This window comes from Leptonychotes weddellii, chromosome 5 (assembly GCF_054177405.1).
Source record: "Leptonychotes weddellii isolate Sample4059 chromosome 5, ASM5417740v2, whole genome shotgun sequence".
Classification (NCBI taxonomy): Eukaryota; Metazoa; Chordata; class Mammalia; order Carnivora; family Phocidae; genus Leptonychotes; species Leptonychotes weddellii.
The window spans coordinates 88,396,732-88,417,649 of NC_138373.1; the positions used below are offsets into that span (position 1 = coordinate 88,396,732).

The 20,918-nt window shown below is 40.1% G+C and overlaps 1 protein-coding gene across 9 annotated transcripts in view; it reads left to right on the forward strand.

The window, feature by feature from the left end:
- The window catches only part of PPFIBP1 (PPFIB scaffold protein 1), a 171,235-nt gene that overhangs the window by 107,383 nt on the left and 42,934 nt on the right, over positions 1–20,918 (forward strand). For all 9 annotated transcript variants that reach the window (XM_081821372.1, XM_081821376.1, XM_081821370.1 and 6 more), the window contains 2 exons: positions 7,444–7,542; positions 10,789–10,994. In XM_081821372.1, the coding sequence (XP_081677498.1) occupies positions 7,479–7,542; positions 10,789–10,994 (270 nt within the window). In that variant the 5' untranslated portion in view covers positions 7,444–7,478. The remainder of the gene's footprint in view (positions 1–7,443; positions 7,543–10,788; positions 10,995–20,918) is intronic.

Sequence of the window (20,918 nt, forward strand, 5' to 3'; positions counted from 1 at the left end):
CTGTTATTTTGGGATCAAAAGAAACAGTGAGTGGGGAGAGGAGTTCTATCCTTGTTTACCTTGGTAACCAGTTCCAACCTTGTCTTGGGTGGAGCTTGTAGTCCTAAAAGGAAAGATGGCCTCTTATGCTCTAGCACAGTGATTGAGTGTGCACCACGATCATCTGGACAGCTTGTAAAAACCCAGATTGCTGGGCCCTGCCCCTAGAGTTTCTCATTCAGTAAGTTTTGGGTGTGGCCCAAGGATTTGCATGCTAACTAGCTTCCAGGTGATGCTGCTGCTGGTCCAGGAACCAAACCTTGAGAACCACTGATAGTCCTAACTTCTCTCTTTTGGTCTTTCCATTTTTTTGCTGCATACATTGGGAATCATTGTATAATTGATGAATGTCCCTAATGAGCATCTGGGGGGGGAGGAATTGATGAGAAGTCTGTGGGTAATTTATGTGAAAATACATTATTTTCATAATGGCCACATAATAATATGGCACTCTACCCAGTCTAGTGGAATGTTTGTAAACATTCTCTCAAATGGAGGGATTCCTTCTTTTAAGTGCGTTGTATTGGTCTCGGCACTAAATTAGAAGTTCTCTTTCAAACCTAAACATTTTAGCTAAGGAAAGCTGAGAAAGCTAGGACAGATGTCATTTTTGCCCAAGTTTAGAACAAACTTACTAATTTTCTTAGTCTTTTTTTTTTTTTCTTTCTTCACAGAGAGACTGGGCAGCTAGCCTGCCCTAAAACATCAGTCAGTCAGCAACCCAGCAAAAAATTGTGGTTTTCTGCCAACTCTTTAGCTACCACGCCCATTGTTGGAACTTTCCTTAATATTCTATCCCGTACACATCTACTCTAAATGGGTCCTGACCAAGCTTGAAATATACCCAAAACATGCTTCTATTGGGTCTTTCTTTTTATCCTTTACTATAACATATAATATGTGACTGTTTCCCCAGGAGATTGCTTTTCTAAGACTTCTCTAAACTTTTTTTTATTGAGCCATTGGAATAGGAAACCACCAGACTGAGGACTCCTGCAAACAGAGCTGATCTCTGTTTACATTACCCAACAAATAGGGCTTTCTCAAATTTGAGCTATGACCTTAAACCCAAACCCCACTCCTTTGTTGTGGTGGTTGTATTTTCTGGTACTTTTTCCCTTCAGCAAGTCATTCAAAGAAGTATATTATTAGCTATTTAGAATTCAGAAATGAATTTGCTGTCGTATGAGAATTACTAGTTGTTGAAGGTTTAATTTTCTAAATGGTTTTGTGCACCCAGAAGGCCAAATTATAATCAGCAGGTTTCTGGGTAAGCAAAGAATTAGAACAAAGGGACTTGGATATTCTGAGTCTTTTATTTTGGGGGCGCCTGGGTGGCTCAGTTGGTTAAGTGACTGCCTTCGGCTCGGGTCATGATCCTGGAGTCCCGGGATCGAGTCCCACATCGGGCTCCCTGCTCAGCGGGGAGTCTGCTTCTCCCTCTGACCCTCCTCCCTCTCATGCTCTCTGTCTCTCATTCTCTCTCTCGCAAATAAATAAAATCTTAAAAAAAAACCAAAAAACAAAACTGAGTCTTTTATTTTGGACCTCAAGTCTATAATTGGGTTATTCATTATCCTTGATTTATGACATCATTATAAGTCCACGCATTTCCTACTTATTACTAATCCACTTACTTAGTTCATTTTAAAACTACAATTTCATCTTTAATTACTGGCAGTCTTCATTCCTAATTTTTAAAATTTGAGATGAAATTTACATACAGTGAAATGCACGCATCTTAAGTGTACAGTTGGATGAGTTCTGACAAACGTATAAACTTGTATAGCCAACTACTCAATCAGCATATTGAAGAGGAGGTCCCCCAGGATCATTTGCCACTTCCTGTAAGTAACTGTTTTCCTACTTTCTATCACTATAGATTGCCTGTTCTCGATTCATATAGAAGGGATCATATAGTACATCATCGTTGATGTCTGGCTTCGTTTGTCAGCATAATATTGCCTGTGTCAGCACTTCAGTCTTTTCTGTTGTGGAGTAACATTCCACTCACTGTGTTTGCAGTAATATTATATTAAGTATGGAGGGATGTCCAGGGGAATCTTCGTCTCAGAAATGTTTCTGGGGATGTAGGAAAATCTTTTTAGAGCATAGGATTTTCTGAAGTCTTTCCATTTTTTTTTTTTTTTAAAGATTTTATTTATTTATTTGACAGAGAGAGAGATAGCAAGAGCAGGAACACAAGCAGGGGGAGTGGGAGAGGGAGAAGCAGCCTTCCCACCAAGCAGGGAGCCCGATGTAGGGCTCGATCCCAGGACCCTGGGACCATGACCTGAGCCGAAGGCAGCCGCTTAACAACTGAGCCACCCAGGTGCCCCTAGGCTTTCTATTTTTAAAAATACTTTGCCCCAGCCATGAAAGTTGACATAGTTTTATCAACACAGATGCTCATTAAATTAGGCTGCCTCTAAAATAACTCAAGGCATGGGCAAGTCAGAATTTTAATAAACAATAAATATGGAAATTCTGTTTTAATATTAGTACTTTACCACTTCAGTTTGCTGTTCTTACTCTTCCGTGTAGTCTTTTGAAGTCTATTTGGAATTTATTGAGACTTTGTTGCTTTGCATATATGGACTATCCTGATGAATATAACATGTGGACTTAAAAAGAATGTATATTTTGCATTTGGGTGTTTTCTTATATAAATCAAATTAGGTCAGGATGGTTGAAGCTGTTGTTCAAATCTTCTATGCTATTGCTGGACTTTTTTCCTACCTTGTACCTACCTTTGCTATTCCGAAAGAGGTTTGAAAATGACAGGTGGGACAAAACAAAACAAAACAAAGGACAGGACCATACACTTAAATCTAGCCATATCAAAAATTACATCAAATATAAATGACTTAATTAGTGTAATTCTCCTTTAATTGTGTTGGGTTTTGCCTTATATATTTGGAAGTTCTGTTATTAGTTGCAAAAACATTTGCAGTTGTTACGACTTCCTGATGAATTGATCATTATAAAATATCTCTTTCTAGTAATACTTCTCAATTGAAAGTCATTTTTCTTATATTAATATAGCCACTCCTGGGGCGCCTGGGTGGCTCAGTCGTTCAGCGTCTGCCTTCGGCTCAGGTCATGATCCCAGGGTCCTGGGATCGAGCCCTGCATCGGGCTCCCTGCTAGGTGGGAAGCCTGCTTCTCCCTTTCCCTCTCCCTCTCCCCTGCTTGTGATCCTGCTCTCACTGTGTCTCTCTCTGTCAAATAAATAAATAAAATCTTTAAAAATATATATATATATATATAGCCACTCCTTTCTTAGGCTTACTATGTATATGGTATTTCATTTTGCATCCTTTTATTTTTATATTTCTTTAAAGTATACCTCTATTAACAGCATATAGTTAGGTCTTTTTTTTTTTTTTTTTTTTTTGCTAGTCTGGCAGTCTCTGGCTTTTAATAGTGTTCATTCTGTTTATATTTAATATAATTATTTATATGATTGAATTTAAATCTACCATCTTGCCATTTGATTTTTGTTTCTCCCATCTGTTCATTGTTCCATTATTGCCTCCTTTTGAATTGAGGATTTTATTAGTATTCCATTTCATTAACCTAATTGGCTTTTTACTAATACCTCTTTATTTTGTAATCTTAATGGATTACATTGTATATTCTTAACTTATCACTGTCTACCATGAATTAGTATTAAACATCTTTGTTTATAATGTAAGAGGTTTATTTACCCCTTTCTTCCTTTTGAGCCAATAAGACTTTGATATTCTTCATGATCCTAGCTACTCTCCATCCCATGGACTGGGGAGTGCCCACAGGTAAAAGATGTATAAACACGAATCTCACTCATTATGGTTCCCTTTACTCGAGAGCTGAATTCCCTTCAGTTTCTACCAGCTTTTGTTCACTCTCCAGTTTCTTCAAAACTGTTTTTATATTTTATCCAGTGTTTTGTATTGCTATTTGTGGGGTAGTTTGTCCTATAAAATCTACTCCACTGTTATCAGAAGTGGAGTTCTCACTGCGCCTGGGTGGCTCAGTCGTTAAGCGTCTGCCTTCGGCTCAGGTCAGGATCCCAGGGTCCTGGGATCGAGCCCCGCATCGGGCTCCCTGCTGTGCGGGAAGCCTGCTTCTCCCTCTCCCACTCCCCCTGCTTCTGTTCCCTCTCTCGCTGTGTCTCTGTCAAATAAATAAATAAAATTTTTAAAAAAAGAAGTGGAGTTCTCATTTTGCCATTTTTAATAATGTACTAAGCAATCTTCTGAATCCATTACCTAACTCAAAAACCTGACAGTAATCTTTATTTAACTATGTAACTCTTCCTCTCAGTCTATCCCCCCATATCCCTGACTTGAGGTAGCCATCATTCTGAATTTCATGTTACTATTTCCTCTTTTCTGTTTGTGTAGTTATGTTGAATCTATATGTATTTCTAAAATATATTTATATTTGTATTGTTTTAATTTTAAAAAGTCTCACTGAATTTATTGGAGAGTTATTTTTATTTGCTATTCTACTGCATAGATTTATTCATACCACACATTGCTTTAGTTTGTCTTGACAAGTGTATGTAATTACATTGTGTAAATACACCAGTTTATTAATCTTCTCTTGTGTTGGACATTTGGTTTGTGTCCACGATTTTGGCCTTGCGGAGAGTCCTACCATGAACATTTGTGTGTGTCCATGATTATGTGCCTTGGTGTAAATATTGTTAGAGCAAAAATGAATATGTTTAATTTTAGATGACAATGCCAAACATTCCAACTGGTTAAGCCATTTTACATTCCCACCGCCATTCTGTAAGAGATTCTTTGAATCAACATCCTCTGTAATACTGGGTAATGTCAATTTTTTTTTTTTTTTTACCAGTTGACTAGGTATAAAATGGTATCACATTGTTGTCTAAAATTCCTTGTGTTGATGACATTAAGTCTCTATGTGTTTATCGGCCAAAGATATTTTCTGTTATACATCTGTTCATGTCCTCACCTCTCCCTTTTTTAAATCAATTTGTAGGAATTCTATCCTTTGAATACCACTGAACCAGACCACCTCTAGTGACTACATTTAATTTATGAAACAGATCTTAGGCCTTTGAGTCCATCATTCTCTCATACTACCCTATTTGACTTGCAAACCCTTCTAAACTCTTGACCCCCTTTTCCTGCTCCATTTTTCCCCTTTAACACCTACCACCTTTGCAATATTAAATACATTTTTATTGACTGTTTTACTGTCTTCCCCTTTCTTTTTTTTTTTTTTAAAGATTTTATTTATTTATTTGAAAGAGAGAGAATGAGAGAGAGAGAGAGAGCACATGAGAGGGGGGAGAGTCAGAGGGAGAAGCAGACTCCCCGCCGAGCAGGGGGCCCGATGCGGGACTCGATCCCGGGACTCCAGGATCATGACTCGAGCCGAAGGCAGTCGCTTAACCAGCTGAGCCACCCAGGCGCCCCTGTCTTCCCCTTTCTATTACATGCAGGCTGCTACATGATAAGTATAGAGATTGAGATAAGCATTTATAAACATTTATTGCAATTTAATATTGTCATTTGTTAAAGGACTGGAAATTAAAAAACAACTTTGAAAACCACAGTCTAAGTTCTCATACCTCCATGTCAGAACGTTTGAAAGGCTCATTGAACAGAACGAGAAGAAGTATATAACTACCTGTCATAGGTGAAAAAAGTGTTCATGCTATACACAAATATAGTTGCTAACAAAGATGAATATTTGTTTTTCTAAGTTAATGAGGTGGTAAGTTTTTCTAATATGAGCATTAGCCATTGTTATAGCTGAGCCTGGCTTGTATCTCTTTGTGTTATTTTTATATTTATCATAGTATCTAGAGCTCTTTGAAGAGCTACTTTTAAAATGAAAGGGAATGCAAGCCACTTAATTATATGAAATTCAGGGACTGCATGGTCTCCGCTTAAACCTTTATATTCTCAGTCATCACTGAGTTTTGAGTTTTCATCCTGAAGTGTGACTATTAAAGTTTGCTTCCTACCTCTCTGGACTGTGCAAGTAAATATCTGAGAACTACCTAAGTTCATAACGTTGCTTTGTTAACTCCCTTACTTCTGGGTGGCTGTAAACACCTGCCTTGAGTACTTTTGTGCTGTAGTTTTCCACATAAAATGATACGATATTTTACAACTTCTGAAGTTGAGTAAAGTTCTGGGAAATCTGAGACGAAATCTCTAAAAACTATAAAATCAAAGTAATGTTTCACAACTTTAATATGACATTTTATCAGAATGAATGCAGAGTAGAGAACTGATACAAGAAGCTGTTTATCAGAGCTGTAAATATGTTTATAAAAATAAAGTGGTGAGATCTGGCTGCTTGGAAAATGTGGGCAAAGTTTTCTTTTAAAGAGCATACCCTTTATTTCCCAGCTATTTGCTACACCACAATATCTGCAAAGTAGCTAAGGTCTTATTTAGGCCTTTTGGGAGAATTTACATGGGTGCCTAGTCTGGAACTTGAAGCGCATTAATTTATATTGGAAATCACATAGCCTTGAGTTTTTCTTGTTCATAATTAAATTTTTTGCAAGAATAATTCCAATATATTTGTAACAGATAAAAGAATGAGTAGATTGTGTCATAATTTCAGCATAAACCTATTTTTCAGATAAGATGAGATAAACAGAAATTTAATATGTATTATAGTGGAGGTCAGACAGACCTAGGTTAAAACCTGGCCTTTACCATATATATTTATGTGCTGTGTTTCTATGCAAAAACCAACAAACATCTTTGATATCACCTATCTAATAGAGACAAGTGTATCCATTTTATTGGGCTGTTGTCATGATTAGGGATTATGAATAATTTATGTACATGTAGAGGGACCACTGTAGACACTTGTACATGGTAGTTGTTGTTATATTACAAAATACCGTGGCTGTGTGTGTGTTTACTATATATGCTAGTAAACCCTTTTCTTAGCTAAGTCCTATGGTAAATCCTTATACAGAGGGAAAAAAAAAAAAACAAAGGCAAAATTGAAAGAGCAGAAATTGGGTGGGGCTGGTGCAGGAAGAAAAAAAATCTCACCTACTGAGCATTCCTGACGGCCCTCAGGAAGTTTCCACAGCCATCCCTGGTGCCCTTCACGGAGGCCTCGAGCTCTGCAGAGTGCATCATGGAAACTGTTCTACTGGACTTTAAACACCTTGCGTGTAATAGCTGAAACTTACTTATTTTATTACCTGGTAGAGCATATGGTCTTGCAGTACGGTAGACGGCCGGCCACAGCGTGTTAAGTGACTCAGGTAATTCAGCTCTGCTACTGCAGAAATTCTCTTCCCTATCTGACGTCTAGGTGGGGTTGTAATTTGACGTTGAGCTATCCCACCTGCCAGGAAGCATGTGTCATTTAAAGGCTATAATGGTAACATCATTGTTTTTTCAGATCTAGGTTGGAATTTGCCCTTGACGGATACCAAAATGATGAGTGACGCAAGTGACATGTTGGCAGCGGCGTTGGAGCAGATGGATGGGATTATAGCAGGTAATCTGCGTCCTCTGAAGGACGGACTCAGGACGTTTACACTGCGCTCTTGGCTTTTCCATTCCGACTGTTTTATTACCTTTCCACTTTCTTATTTTCATTTATTGGCTGCCTCTAGATCCCCTGTGGTTTCACCTTGGTCCCTCTTCTCCATTTTATACCAGTATTATTCTCAAACTTTATTTTAAAATGTCAAATTCCATTTCCATCCTAGAGTTCTGACTCAAGGATAAACTGCATCTCACGTGATTTCGGTGCAGGTAGTCTGTGGGCCACACTTTGAGGGATACTGCTCTACCCAGTATCCATGGATATTCTGATCTGTTCCCTTGAATTCGACATTTACTTTCCCACCAATGACTCTCACTTCTATTTACTTTCTCAATTCTCTGCTAAGCTTTGGGTCTCTAACTGCCAATCAGGTATCTCCTTTGAAATAGCCTATATGCACATCCGTGTCATCAGGTAAAGCTTTGAGCTCATTTTCTTTCCTCAGAAGCCTCTCTAGTAGTCTTTATCTCGTCTAATTTCATAACCTTCCATCCACGCAGTTTCCCTAATAGAAATTTAAGTCACTCTAGACCTTTGTCCCTCATAGTCCCTGCTTAGTCAAGTTTTATCACTTCTTTCTCCCTTTAAATTCAACATTCCCTTTGATTCCCTCTAAAATCTGTCCTGTCTGTGCTTACCTCTGCCCTGCTTTATCCTAGCAACCCTCTCCCTTGATGTTCTTGACACTCTTGCTTTCCCGGTCTACTCCATCATTTTCTAGACTACCGCAGTTTCCTTTCTGAAACACAGATCTGGTCGTATTCCTCACTTGTTAAGAATCTTGAGCGATTCTGTGTTGTGGAAGTGGAGCAAAAACAGTGTAGACCATGACCTCCTTGTTTTCTCATCATGACCAAAGGGACTGACCAGTAGGTGAACCCTTTCACGCCCTTGTGGTCTCCCAGGGGTAGTGGCTCCCTAAGGTCTCATGTCACATTTTGTGTTTTGTCATAGGAGAAGTACCTTTATGTATTTAGGAACCCATGGTCATGAAGGGAGGGTTGAAGGAGCTAGTGGGTGGGGTTGTCATCCACCTGATGGTCAGGGTCAAGATGCTCTTGGCCTCTACTGCTCCTCCATTCTAGCTATTCTGGCCCCTGTTGCTTATCTTCTCTGGTCATAAATTTGACCCTACTCTGTTTTAGTGGTTCGAAGAAACCACAGGGGTTTTCCTTGTCAGAGGTTCTTCCCTTGAGGGACATGGCATGTCATAGTTTGGCCTCCTTTCTTGTACTTGTATATCCCAAGACCAGATTTTAATTTGACCTCCTTTGTAGATTAGACCACATCTTGTGTACTGTATTCAGTTCTTGGAATACCAATTTCAAAGAGGTTATTGGTAAAACTTAAGAGGAGGCGAACATGAAGGTGAAGAATTTAACAACCTCGTCTGGTAAGGAAGGAACTGGTTAAGTTTAACCTGGAAAAGTATATTCTTGCTCAAAGCGTGAGAGATACTTTCACACAGTTGAAGGACTATTAGGTGGAAAAGAGATTGGACTTACTGTGTCATAGTTTCAAAAAATATAACCAGAGCCAGATCTAAGCTATTATCAGAGGTTATAACCTTAAACTCTTAGTGAAACTCTAGTCAAGAGAAGTGGTATTTCTGGACAGTAGTTGAGGGTTGACATTTTATATACTCCACTAGATGAGTGTATTTGTTCCTTAACCCTGGTAGGGCTTCAGGACCAACATTAGAGTTATTCAGAAAATCAAGATTTCCTGGGTCCCACCTCACCGAGTTGGTCGATAGGTTAATGGGTAGGACCTGGGTTTATGTTCTCAAATTAATATCAGTAGCTCTCCACCTAAGGTAGGAGGGAGATATGACTGCAAATATTTGAGGAGTTTTTCTATATACACATCTCTCCCCTATACCCCACTTTGTTTTGTGATGGAGACTTAACAGAGTAGAAGGTTATTGTGGGCACATCTATTTTTAATGTATTATCGGGTGATCCTAATGCTTAAAACTGCTGGAATAGGACATTATAGTCTGCTTTGTTTTTAATGCTCTTCTGTTCTTCCCTTTCCCTAACATACTCTCCTCAATTTCTATTTTTCTGGATTCTCCTCTCAGCCTTACATGGTTTCTGAGGGGATTGATGCAGAGGTTATGTGAAGCATTTAGCATTGGGCCTAGCATATCAATGGTTACCATTATTACGGTTTGGCAGATTTTGGTCCAGATCATTTGGTCCAGTTTTAAGGAAGGTCAGTGGAATGGACTAACTGAAAGAAAATTCCTCTCCCCATGGTTGGAATTGATCAAAGCTGTATGGCCAACTGGTGAGAGAATTTACACATCGGTTCACAGTTTTCTTCCAATTATAAGACCCTCAGATTAATGAGGTGGTAGTCTAAATATCATAATTATTGACACTTAAATATGAAGTTAGTACATATATTAATAGTATGTATATTTGGCAGACCAGAAAATAAAAATCAAAGAGATGAAGAGGTATATATGAGTGCTTTCTGAACAGGCTCTGGGTCAGTTATGTAGATTTAAGTCATAGAATGCTTTCCTTTATAAGTAATAGGAAAAAAATGACTGTAAAACTATTTTTTAAAGCTGATATTAGCAAGAGCATTTGATGCTATGCTGCAAATAAAATCATGGGAGAAAATGTTAATACATACACACTCATTCATATATACACAAATGTATACATGTAATTCATCGAACTTCTCCAGAGATGAAATTCTGGTAAATTAACTGGGAGTTGGTCCTGTTACCCTTGACATTATGTTATGCAATTTCCACCTCAATGTGCAAACTTTTTTTAAAGGAATTTCTCAAAACTTTATGGTACCTAAATTTATATTTTGGGAGTACTTGGCTCTATCCAAGCTGATCTGCTACCTTCTTAGCCCTTATTTCCATGAAGTCAGCACATCTTTCACCAAAACCCATTCATTATATTCTTACTGTACTACACAGTTGGCCTCCCAATTAGGTATTTGACGATTGATATTTACCATCAATTATGTGGGTTTTATTTTTTGCACCAAATCACTGTGACTTGGAAATGATTGAATTATTTTCTTTTCCTTTTTGCTTGTTTTGATTATCCCTCACTGTGACTGGACTTGCTTGCCACCCTCAGCTTTAGTATATTATCTAATATAAATCCTGTTGCTCTCTCTGTGATTTTGTGGGTTTTTTTGTTTTTTTTTTTTAAAACCCAGGTTCTAAGGCCCTGGAATATTCCAATGGGATTTTTGATTGCCAGTCTCCCACCTCCCCGTTCATGGGAAGCCTTCGAGCTCTGCACCTTGTGGAAGACCTGCGTGGCTTATTAGAGATGATGGACACAGATGAAAAGGAAGGTTTGAGATGCCAGATCCCAGATTCAACAGCAGAAACGGTCGTCGAATGGCTTCAGAGTCAAATGGTAGATATTGGCACGTTACAGATCCCATGCTGTGAATCTTTTGTTGCTTATTCCAGAATTTAGAACATAGAGTAGCTGATGAGAACAAGAAAAAAAAAGTACAGGGCAACAGGTTTGCTGTGATTTTTATCCCTTAATGCATCCCAATTCCCTTTAAGGATAATGTTAATGTACATTTCATGGGTTCCAGCACATCACCTCGTTTTGCCTATAAAGGTGGACTGACTAGCTTTCAAATTTTGCTTGGATGACCTGCTGTGGCCCAAAACAAATTGTCCTGTAAGGGAAAGAACCTTGCACGTAATAAATGCTTTCTCAGTACTATTGGGAGGTCCTATAAAAAGGACCCAATAACAATTCAAGTATGAAGTACAGTGAATAGACGCTTCCAAAAGCAGCGACGTGGAGGTCTGCAGCAGTATTTGATATAAGGTGCCATCTAGCGGTCTATGGGGGCCATGCCAGTTCTAGTGCGTGAGGGAAGCTGTAGAATTGGGCTTTAAATGGCGTTCTTCCTCATTGAACAATGAGGCCCCTTTCTAGGCATCCGTCTCAAAGATGGATGGTGTGGCAGATCTGCCCTTTCCCCGAATACAGTGGTAAATACCATGGTTTTAATACGTGTAGAACAAATAAAATCTAAAGAATGCCACTAAAAATATTCAAAGAAGATAGAAAAAGTGTTCATTCTGTAATACAGTAATGCCACCGAACAATACACTTAAAAATGGTAAAAATGATAAATTTTCTGTGTGTATATTACCACCACCAAAAATGAGAACATTAATAGTGTGATAAAATTGATGGTTGGATTGTATCTTGGCATTTACCAATGCAGGCGCTGGAGACGGCAGGCCTGAATTTTGATTTTGGCGCTGATCTTAGAAGCTTGTATAATTTGGGGGAAATTTTTTAAACTGTTTGTCTCAAGTTTCCTCATTTGTGAAATGGGGACGATAGCTTCTGCCACATGGGATTGTGAGTCCCATGAGCTAATTTATGAGTGCTTGTCAGTGAGCCTGGTGGATGAGTCAAAAATGTAATACACTGAAGAGTGGATTGTAGAGAGTGGAGGGAAAATCATGGGATTCCTTTGCAAAGAGGGAAAGAGAGTGTTGGCTCCAATTACCCGTTACTCATACGTAATTCACTTTTTTGACAAGAGTACAGACATTTTTCAGACTATGGAGAAGTTTTCACAATATTTTGGAGAGACTTATTACTAGTGGCATAATTAAGATTTCATTTATGTTTAATGATAGCCAATTTGGGAGTTCACGTACTTAAGACTGATACTGATCTTCTCATTAGTGCAACTGGGCATTTGCAGTTCTAATTACTTCGCCCGGGCCAGGGAGATCCCCTGGTTTCCTGTTGGATGTCACTTCTTCCTTCCCTACTGATTTCTGCTGCCTGTGTTGTTGTTTCATATGATCAGAAGCTGGATGAGAAGAAAGAAAATAGTCACGCTAGTCGTTTGTTACTGGAGAAGGGATATTAAATCTATAAGAATGAATTTGTTTTAATAAAGTAGCTATAGCTGTAGCCTTCTAAACACCGACAAGTTTAAGACTCAGAAGTTCCTCTCCTGTGGTTAAAAAAAAAAAAAAATCTATTGACTATGCCGTATTTGGTCAAGTACTGAGGTAGAATTCTTTGTTTTGATCGTGAAATGTTATCCTGTTAATACAAATATTAATGATGGAGAATTACATGCTTTATCAAGCTCTAAGTTTAAGAGGGCAAATAGAAAAAATATGTCAAATTGTTTGAGCCAAGCAAGCAGTTTCCATTTGCTTTAGGTCTAACTCCGTGAGTTGCCTAGAACATTCATACAGTGCTTTTCCCAATAGATGAAGTTGAGGATCATGACCTTGATCAGGGCATGAAATATCCCACAAGTGTCCGGTTATTTGGCGGTTTTAATATGAGGCATTCTCCAAATCAGGAGAAATGACAAAAGTACAGTTTTCAACAAAGTGAGTGGAAATGCGATGACAGAAGTCCAAACCAGGCATTGTGGCTGATGAGATAAAGTGAAGTGTGCCTCCCTGGCTTCTGACCTGATAAGTCTCAATACATTTCTGTCTTATTCCTACATTTAAAAAATTAGTGATATTAATTGCAAGTGTATCTTTTTCAAAAATTTTTTAGGAGAAGTTTCATAAAAATAAATACCCATAATTTAGAGAGTTCAGAAGTGAGGCACGTTTTCTCCAGGCCCCTGACTCTCCTCCACGTGACCCATTCCAGGCCCGCCATCCTCAGATCCCCCGCTGCTCTCTGCCCAGCTTCTCTTTTCATGTGTGCCTCCAGGGAATGTTTGTTCAAGCCTTGGCAAACAAGGCACATCTTAAGATTGTATTCTGTACGGGGTCACAAATTATCTGAGTTATGCAGTGTCTCACTGAGACGTCCTCGCTAACGTGAAGACGGCTTTCCCCCTTCTGGCACCAGGCTTCTGGTAAACTCCCATGAAAAGCATCCACAGATACAAGACAACGAATGGAGCAAGTCAGCAGAATTCTTGGGAGAAGCCAGCGCAGTGTGATAAGTGAGAGATGCACTTTTAATGAAATCCCTGGTGACCGGTGTTGGTGAGGACTGAATGGAAAGAGATGTGTCTGTTCTTTCATGAAAGTGAGTCAAGAAAGGCTAAGTGGCAAGAAAAACAGGGACAGCCTTTTTTCTTGATCTCGTGTTATCCTTCTCAAAGTAGAAGATTCTCTTGCTATATCTGCATCCTGTCACATTGCTGGCTTTCGGGAAATATTGCAGAAACGAAGGAATAATGGGTGAGCGTATGAATATTGTAAGCTACTCCAATAGAGCTGGGCCTTAGCTTCTAGGGCTCTTCTAGTCTTCATCCTTCTGTAGCTCAGAGGGCTTGGGAGTATCCCTGCGACCAGGATAGCGTAGTCTCAACATGTACCCTTCTCCGCCCTGCAGAAGCTTCAGGGAACATGGTGGTGTGCATGAAAATGAGGTGAGGAAGGGCCAGAACACATCTTCCCTACTCAAGTAAGGTGTCTAAGAGAACCTTTTAGGAGACACTAAAGATAGCCATCAAACTGCACTGGCCACGGAGGCACAAATAAGGGCTACGCATGCATCCGCTGGATCATGGCCTAGCCACTGGAGCTTGGCAGCAGATAACCAAATACTTCCAGGGATGCTCCCTCAAGATATTTCTAATGAGATTGGCAGATGAAAGCACTTGGCATCTGCGGCTCTTACAGGCCTTTGGGATGTAGTTGCATTTGTGGAGTAGTGCATCCTAGAAGTTGGCCTGCTGCTGGGATCCTTCTCACCCCAGAGCACGTGTTTTTGCTCCCGTTGGCTATTGATTGAAGAAGGTGCTTTCTGTTTCTGGAAAACAAGCACTGAGAAAATTAAAACCCAGAAATAAGAGCCATAGTCTGATTTTGACCATGTCTGCAATCTCGACTTGGAAAGTACAGAAGATATTCAGGCTTCTCCTGAGCTTCGGGCTTTGATGCACTTTCTGCTGACATTGAATAAATGGGCATTTTTTCTAGGAGAGCCTCACGCTTGGGCTTTTTGGGTGTGTTGAAGTGTATATGAGCTTGATTTCTCCCTTTGGTTTTCTTTTTGAGCGGAGATGTTGAGATTTTGGAATAAATAGAGGGCTTCCTGAAAAGGTTGTCCCCGTTGCCCTGGTCTCGTATTTATTTTTTAGAGCCGTAACAGAAATTTCAGAGGGAAAAATAAATGGGGTGTTTCAAGATTGATGGAGGCAGAGGTGCGATAATACGTAGGGGCACCAGCCAACCAGAAGGGATGCTCCAGTGGCTCCCAGTGGTAGTGGTGTTGCCCCGAGATCATTATGTACAGCGCCAGGAGAGAACCTCACCACCCTGATTCCATCACACTTGGTGAGAGGACAGGGGAGCCTGGTGGCTTGATTTCCGGCACTGTTGAGAATCACGTTCGTTGATTCTTTGGACAGTAGCATATGAGTAGCGTATGAGATTCCTTCTTGTGCTATTAGACCCCAGTGAAATGTGACTGTGATGTTCATGGCTTTCCAGTTTTTCTCCATCTCTCCTTCTACTGCAGTGTCTAGTAGAGGGCAGGCAATGAATTTCTGCACCCAGTGGTGGAGACGTAATGCTGATTAGGATGCATGAGGCCCTTGTAGGAGACAGTTCTTTGGGTAGCTGGAGATAACATTTAATTAAAAGAGCTTTAGCAGGCTTCGCCTTCCTTTTTCTTTCTTGATATGGAATTTTGAAAAATGTAATCATGAAATCAAAAACTGGACGGCAGTTTTTAAAACTAATTTAAAAAATAAGTGTATTGACTTCGGTGGAGAGTGTATGTGTTGGGGGCGCGGTGTGTGTGTATGTGTTACAACACCAGTCCGACTATTTTTTTTTTTTTTAAAGATTTTATTTATTTATTTGTGAGAGAGAGAATGAGAGAGAGCACATGAGAGGGGGGAGGGTCAGAGGGAGAAGCAGGCTCCCTGCAGAGCAGGGAGCCCGATGCGGGACTCGATCCAGGGACTCTGGGATCATGACCTGAGCCGAAGGCAGTCGCTTAACCAACTGAGCCACCCAGGCGCCCAGTCCGACTATTAAGATTTGTTGTCCTTATAAAATTGAACCAATTTTCTTTTCCCCGTTTTAATTTAGCTACTCACCACTCTGATTTGGGAATGTTATATTCAAACTGAGTTCTGTGTTACAACATAAGTAAGTGTAATTGTCGCAAATCACTTCTTGTTGGTTGATTCGGGATTTAGACAGGACAACAGAGCTCAGGAAAGAAGGATAAAGCAAAACAAAGGTTGGGGGGAGAGGGGAGACAACTGGAGACCAATGCAAACCAACAGAACTAAGAAAATTAAAGGAAAACATAGCATGATGCTTTAAGTAAAAATAACGGGCAAAATGTTCCTGCCTAGCTTGAAGTAATAACTGTTGATACCGTGTGATGGGTATCTAAGGTCTCTACTTTTATAAATAAAATGAAATTTTGTGTAATAAAATGTTTTTTGAAAGGGAGGCACAGAAGGTAAGATGCTAACATTTATTACATCTTTATACTTGATAATTAAAAGGAAATTAATATAAATAGAAGCGCTTCTATTTAGGTGATAATGGGTGAGGTATAGTGTGCCTTTAACATTGTATGGAGCATCTGCCAGGTGAATCCAGGCAATTCATATTCCCAGGTGTGATTGCTCGTTAACTTTAGGATTCTATAATTCTGTAAGGAATAGAGCTTTTTAGACATTTTCCCCCTGTCATGCCAGGAAAATCTGGCAAACACTGTGAGTTCCTCAATTACAGTATCACTGTTACATCGAGCTGGATCCCTTGCCCTTCCTTTCCCTCCCTAGTGTCCCATATCCCCCTCCACACACACACTATTAGTTGGATGCTATATACTATTAAAATCCCGAAGTGGATGCCACTTTTGACTTAAACTTCCAGTTGGATCGAATGTGGTCAATAAGGGGTTGCATCATGAGTTAAAGTAGGAAGAGTTATTTTGAAGGCATCTCTGGGATTTTGAGTAATTTGGGCTGGTGTTCAGTGCTTTGGATGTCAAATCGACTCAACAAGAGTTGATACTCAATGTGTTTTTAATTCTATGCTCACGATTTTGTAAGAATCTTGGGAGAATCAAGAGAAATGTAAGATAGTTTTGCCCTGAGGGACCATTACGAAGAATAAGTGACCAACTCTCATAAGATCACTAGTAAGCCATCCATGGCAGAATATGATGAAAAGCTAAATGGTGAAGGATAAGACAAGACAAAGAACGGAAGCCAGTGTAGGGAGAAAAGGGAATATGGCACAAGTAAGAAGGAGGAGGTGGGAACTGGCTGTGAAAAATGGATTTGTAGAGGCAGAGAGGAACGGGGGGGGGGGGGGGGAATATAGTGGTGGACACAGAGCCTTGGAGTAGATTTTGGAGAGGGAATGGAAGAAAGTTCATTAGGAGGAAGAAATTGAGAATGGTAAGGGTAGAGGTGATAATTATAAGGGAAGCAGGAAATCAAGGTTCCAAAGGTTATATGGAATAATGAGCTTTTAGAAGGAGTTAAGACTCAATTTCCCCAAGATTGGCAGGAGGAAAGAGAAGGAGGATGTCAGGCGATATTTACTATGCTTTGGAGAAGATAGTACATAAGGGAGTTCATGCAAGGTAGTCTCAAGTATAGTCCATTAAAAAGGCTCTGAGAACACCTCCTAAACATGGTAGGAAGAGGGACTACAGGCTTGAGGTCAACCACTGAGTACATGTCAGGTTGTAGGGAAAACATGAATAAAAGTCTTGCTGAGAAGCAAGAGGGCCAAGTTACAACCAAGCATTCATCTTGTATTCATCCAGCGTTTATTGAACACTATCATTCATTGTTCATTCTGCAGTCATTTGGTTCGAACTCAACTGTGTGTCAGATGCAAAGGCAAACCTACTCACTAAGAAGACAGTTTGTTGGACGAGAGGAATATATATGTAGCCAAGTCTAACCTAATTCGTTCAGTGTGATGCCTGCCGTGATGAGCGTTCATCCGGAATCTCTAGCTGGCATATGAGTGAACGGGTAATTCAAGGAAGACTTCCCAGACCAAGCCCGGATTGAGCTGGACTTCAAGGATGAGGAAGGATGAGGAAAGGGCAGGAAATACTGTCCATGCAGAAGGAATAGAATTCAGAGAGCATGCCATGTCTGGGGAGGTTTTGAGTGGTCTGGTAGGTAAAGCATGGGAGTTGGAGGAAAAATAGAGGTGGTAGGGTATTTGCCTAATGTCATTTACCTCTCGCTAACATTTTTAAGGCAAAGGTAACAGAATTGGCAGAAATATAAATAAATGTGTGAAGAGACTAGACCTTTACCTGCTTGAATAAGTCAACACACTACTTTAAAAGTATGTAACTACTCCACTGGTGGCTCTTAACTTTTGCTTTATTTTGCTATGGTGACCTGTGGTGTTTAAAAAAAAAAATTTGCTCAAGCATTATGAGCTCTCATAAATATCACTAGTCTTGAGAAGTGTGAGTATGCTCATTGTGAGTCAATTTTTAGTATTTTGATTTTAAGATCATTTTGTGATACTGATTTTGGGACATCTGATTTCCATATCGTATGCAGTAGCTTCGTGAAACCCTTCTAGAACTTGCTATAGCAACACTTCTAATCTTTCTATAATTTCCTTCAGTCAGAAGAAATAACAACTTTTGCTTTTTATCCTCGGTGAACAGAAACCTTTTTTTTTCTACCTAATGAAATATATGTTTAGGGGCGCCTGGGTGGCTCAGTCGTTAAGCGTCTGCCTTCGGCTCGGGTCATGATCCCAGGGTCCTGGGATCGAGCCCCGCATCGGGCTCCCTGCTCCGCGGGGAGCCTGCTTCTCCCTCTCCCACTCCCCCTGCTTGTGTTCCCTCTCTCGCTGTCTCTCTCTGTCAAATAAATAAATAAAATCTTTAAAAAAAAAAAAAAAGAAATACATGTTTATAAAACTTCGCTTATGTGGGGCTTTAAAAGCAGATGCATGCTAACCTTCATAATCAGAATGAGGAATTTAAAGCTGTATAGGGCCAGTCTGAGCACTTCCTTAGATTGAGAACATGTATTGTACATCCTGGCTCTGTTCCAAAAAACTGTCCTCAAGAAGTTACATAAATTTCATTTTCATGGTAGTCCCCGGTGTTGGAAGTCTTTCAGGCCACTCTATCCAACTCCTCCTAGTACTTGTAATTTAATTCTGGGTACTTCACTTTACAATATGAACAGAATTATGCTGTGGTAAATGTGCAGGTATGTGGTCAAGCAGCTGATGTTAAAAACTTTATCCACTCTAAATACACGTTGCAGGCTTCCTTCCTCAATTAGATTCTAATTCTTTTGTGGCTTCATGGGGAATATATCCAGTGCATCTGAATTTTTAGAAGCAACATCCTGAAATTTCCTTTTGCGTTAAAGCTCACGTGAGTGTGTGCGTGTTTTCTTCTCAACACATGCCTTTTGTTATTCCCAGAATTTATATGGGAAACTGCATTATTTGGAAAGGTAGAATAATAATACCAGTTATTTCTGGAATAATAGATGTCACATCTGCCGTGTCCTGGGCGGTAAGGATGAGTGGTTTTAAAACCTGAAGTTATTGCCTTTTTTTTTTTTTTTTAAGATTTTATTTATTTGAGAGAGAGAGACAGACAGAGATAGCGAGAGAGAGCATGAGCAGGGAGGAGAGGGAGAAGCAGGCTCACCGCTGAGCAGGGAGCCCAATGAGGGGCTCGACCCCAGGACCCTGGGATCATGACCTGAGCCGAAGGCAGACGCTTAACCGACTGAGCCACCCAGGCGCCCCTGAAGTTATTTGCTTTTTTGATTGAACTCTGGATGGCCCCATCTAACCAGTTTGAGCTCCACTGGCTTTTATTTCTGTTGTATTTGAAGGAGGAATCAGGAAATTCTATTGGGATTACCCATTATATGATTATGAACTATTTAAATGAGATAACAAGGGACATACCACATATACTGCTATATTTCAAAGTGACGTTTTTATGCTGTCTGCTCTCTCTGAGCCTTTTCATGTGTCTCCTTAATGACTTTTATATATGAGACAGCCTAGGGGAAAAAATGTGACTTGCTTTCCCAATCTGTGCTTCCTTCGGCATTTTACTGTGCATAAACATGTCCGAATCTGATTAAAAGGTGCGGGGCCAGAGGGAGGGGAAGAAAGAGAGCATGAGTCTAAGCAGAGCACCGGGCTAGTGCTGTGGTTGCAGGATGACACCTGTTTCCAGGCTCTGTGCAGGAGCTTGGCATAACATTATAGAATCGAGCAAACTCACAAGAAGTTAGTCAAGTCAGGATGGGACCTGATAAAGTGCCCATGAGGAGGGCTAGTCAGTGCTGCGGGGGGGGAAGTCTTTGTGGACTGATTCCTAAGCTTCCAGGGCAAGAAAGAAAGGCTTCAAAGACAAAGGGAAGACTTGCCCTGTGATTTGGTCCTGAGCAGCAGGGAAGAAGCTGGTGTGAGCTTCCCCGCATCCCCGATGCAGGCATTTGCAGTCCTGGATTTGGAACTTGGGAGGAGAGGGGAGGGACGTAAGGGCATCTCAGGACATTCCCACTGTCCCCACTCAGAATTAGTAGCACTGAGCATTCAGGGGGTAATTAGGGATTTTGTGCCTGAGCACACACTCGCAAAACTTGGCGTGACCTGGCTGTGCATCCACGGCCAATGAATGTTAGTAACCACTGTTCCTTTTAGGTCATGATTTTCTGCTTGATGAGAAGTTGTCTGGCTTGGTGATAACATGCCTAAATGCGTAGCATGCCTGTTTTACCTATTTTGAGGTAAATGAACCAAGTTGCAGTCTCATATTTTCGATTAGTGGCAGCAAGAGCTGGGCTGAATTCCATTCAGGTTCCTTGGATTAAAAACGTATGCCATCATACAATACATCACCAGTTTTCAATGCAGTGATGTGTTGTATGGTGACGAACGTAACATAATAAAATAAAATTTAAGAAAAGAAAAGAAAATCCACTGCAAGATTCTGGGGGAAAAAAAAATATGCCATTTTATTTGCCCACAGTAGTTTCAGTTTTAAAGAGAGTCAAGCCTTACCCATACTACTTCATCTTTTTTTTTTTAATTTTTTTATTGTTATGTTAATCCCCATACATTACATCATTAGTTTTAGATGTAGTGTTCCATGATTCATTGTGTGTGCATAACACCCAGTGCTCCATGCAGAATGTGCCCTCCTCAATACCCATCACCAGGCTAACCCATCCTCCCACCCCCTCCCCTCTAGAGCCCTCAGTTTGTTTTTCAGAGTCCATCGTCTCTCATGGTTCGTCTACCCCTCCAATTTCCCCCCCTTCATTCTTTCCCTCCTGCTATCTTCTTTTTTTTTCTAACATATATT